The following is a 2,257-nucleotide window of genomic DNA, read 5'->3' on the forward strand; positions in this document are numbered from 1 at the left end:
TCAGTCTAGAGATGTGCTCTGCATAAAAAAAGTATGTGTACGTGTGCTATATAATACGTATAAATCTATACACAGTCAAAATCTGCCTTCATTCCACCCATGTGTATACACTCAGAGGTAAATAAATGCCTGCCTGCGCGTGTGTGTGTGTGTGTGTGTGTGTGTGTGTGTGTGCGCACGTGCGCATGCCTGCGTACGTGCTTGCGTGCGTGCGTGCGCGTACCTGGCGAGTGGACGAAGTAGGCCAGGTACAGGTCCAGCTCCTTGACGGCCACTCCGATGTGGTGCGGCTGGACGCACAGGCCGTGGTTGGAGCACTGGGGCGACTTGACCAGCCGTTCGCCGTCCGTGCTCTCCAGGGGGCTGCCCTTGAACAGGATGACCATCACCAGGTCCAGCCGCCACACCTTGTCGGCCTGGCGCAGGCAGTCGATGCGGCGGATCTTGCCCTTCTGGTCGGGGTTGGACAGCACGCAGCTGGGCGCCTTCTTGCCCGTGATGCTGAGCACAAAGTCCTCGCGGAACTCGGGCCGGATGTCCTTGCGGAGCTTGGCCAGCAGGCGCGACGCCCACTTCTGCTTGATCTCGGGCTTCTCGCCCAGCAGCTCGTCCTTCACCGCGCGCTCCTCCTCCTTGGACATGCGCTTCTCGTGCTTCTTGAAGTACTTGCGCTTGCGGGCCTGCAGGTTGAACCAGGTGTAGGCGAAGGCACGCACGTGGGGCAGCAGGGCCTCGATGAAGGGGTGGAATTCATCCTGGATGAGGGAGGACGCGGAGGAGAGGGGAGGAAGGGCAGAGGAGGAGTGGGGGTGGGGGTAGCAGGAGGAGGAGGGGGAGAACGGGGGAGAGAAGGAGGGGGAGAGAGGGAGCGGGGGTGAGGAGGGGAAGAGAGAGGAGAGGCAGTTAGCACCGGCGCGCAGCATGGAGGAGCGGCGCCTGCTCTGTGGGAGCAGAGGGAGAGAATGAACGAGAGCCGTCGAGAGAGAGAGGTAGAGAGACAGAGAGAGAGAGAAAGAGAGAGAGAGAGAGATAGACGCGGCGCTCTCAGCCTAACGCAGACGCATCCCACATACACCACACTTCATAAAACACAAGTTGAAAAAGACCATAATAAATTATCCACTGGATTGTTTTTCTCTCTTTTTTTTGCTTTTCTTTTTTTCCAAATAACATTAATGTGATTATATCTGAATATATCACCAAAATACAAAAGAATAAGTGCAGTCATTATATCCGAGTATAATATATTAATATATTCCAGAAAACCATTACCTTTAATTTTACAAGGGGTTAAATGGCAACTTTAAATATTTCTAAAAATGTTTTGTAGACACGCAACACTACAGTAAAATACGTATTGACACTGTCAACAATTTTGTAATATAATCCAAAATCCAAAATGACATGACAAATCACAAGTGTTGTAAATAATGAAAAGAAAAACACAGTAGTTACCATTTTGCTCTCTCATCATAAATTCACGGCGACTGAGAAAATGATTAAAATACCCCGACTAAAATTGCACCAGCAGTTCACTGGTGACTGTGTGGCTGAGTCAAAAACAAACCAACTGTCACTAACACTGCATGGTATTAGACAAGCAAAGAGAAAAATACAATTGGGATTTTAAAAAAAAAGCAATTGCAAAGAGCAAGGCTGACAAACTGTCCAATAAAATCAGCGTGGGGGAAAGAATGGTGAAAGAGGCGACAGGCCAAGGGATTTGCGGTGTAATAGCAGCAAAGAAACACAGGAGGTACTGTGGCAGGAGGCTGGCGGAGATGTGCTGTTCAAGAGCACAACAGAAGTAGAGTGCAGGGAAGTTCAACCATTCTCTCTATAAAAAAAATAAATGAAAAAATAAAAAAATAAAAGCCTTTGTATGCACTTGGTGAAAAATGCACCAAGTATATCAACAAAAACAAATAAAAAAAAAACGTCCCCCAAAAATTGTTTTAAAATACCGTTGCTCGCAAAAATGTACAAGAAAAAAATGATCTTGATAACAAAAAGGGGAGGGAGAAAAAAAGCTTGGCAATGCGGAGCGTGCTATTGGTTCAGATCTGTAGGCTAGGCTCTGCATAAGACTCACGGAGAGAGAGAGAGAATCGGACAAGGGAGGGGAGGTGGGGGGGGTCGGACGGAGGAGAAGAAGAAGAAAAAAGAAAACAAGAGGATGGAATCAATGTTGGAAGTGTGTACGACCGCTGGCAAACCCGAGTGCCGCTTCTTTTTCCCCCCTCTTTCTCTCCAACTC

General features: G+C 48.3%; 1 protein-coding gene across 8 annotated transcripts in view; it reads right to left on the bottom strand.

The window, feature by feature from the left end:
- Positions 1-1,533, bottom strand: part of nfixa (nuclear factor I/Xa) — a 115,335-nt gene extending 113,802 nt beyond the window's left edge. For 6 of the 8 annotated variants that reach the window (XM_079500340.1, XM_079500339.1, XM_079500336.1 and 3 more), the window contains exons 1-2: positions 1,456-1,533; positions 224-755 (exon numbers count right to left, since the gene is read on the bottom strand). In XM_079500340.1, coding sequence (XP_079356466.1) covers positions 224-755; positions 1,456-1,458 — 535 coding nt within the window. In that variant the 5' untranslated portion in view covers positions 1,459-1,533. Of the gene's footprint in view, positions 1-223; positions 933-1,455 lie in introns of those variants that run through there. The other 2 variants (XR_013789948.1, XM_079500341.1) reach the window with 2 other exon arrangements.
- Positions 1,534-2,257: the final 724 nt, after the last annotated feature.

The sequence above is a fragment of the Electrona antarctica genome (assembly GCF_951216825.1).
Source record: "Electrona antarctica genome assembly, chromosome: 4".
Taxonomy (NCBI): Eukaryota; Metazoa; Chordata; class Actinopteri; order Myctophiformes; family Myctophidae; genus Electrona; species Electrona antarctica.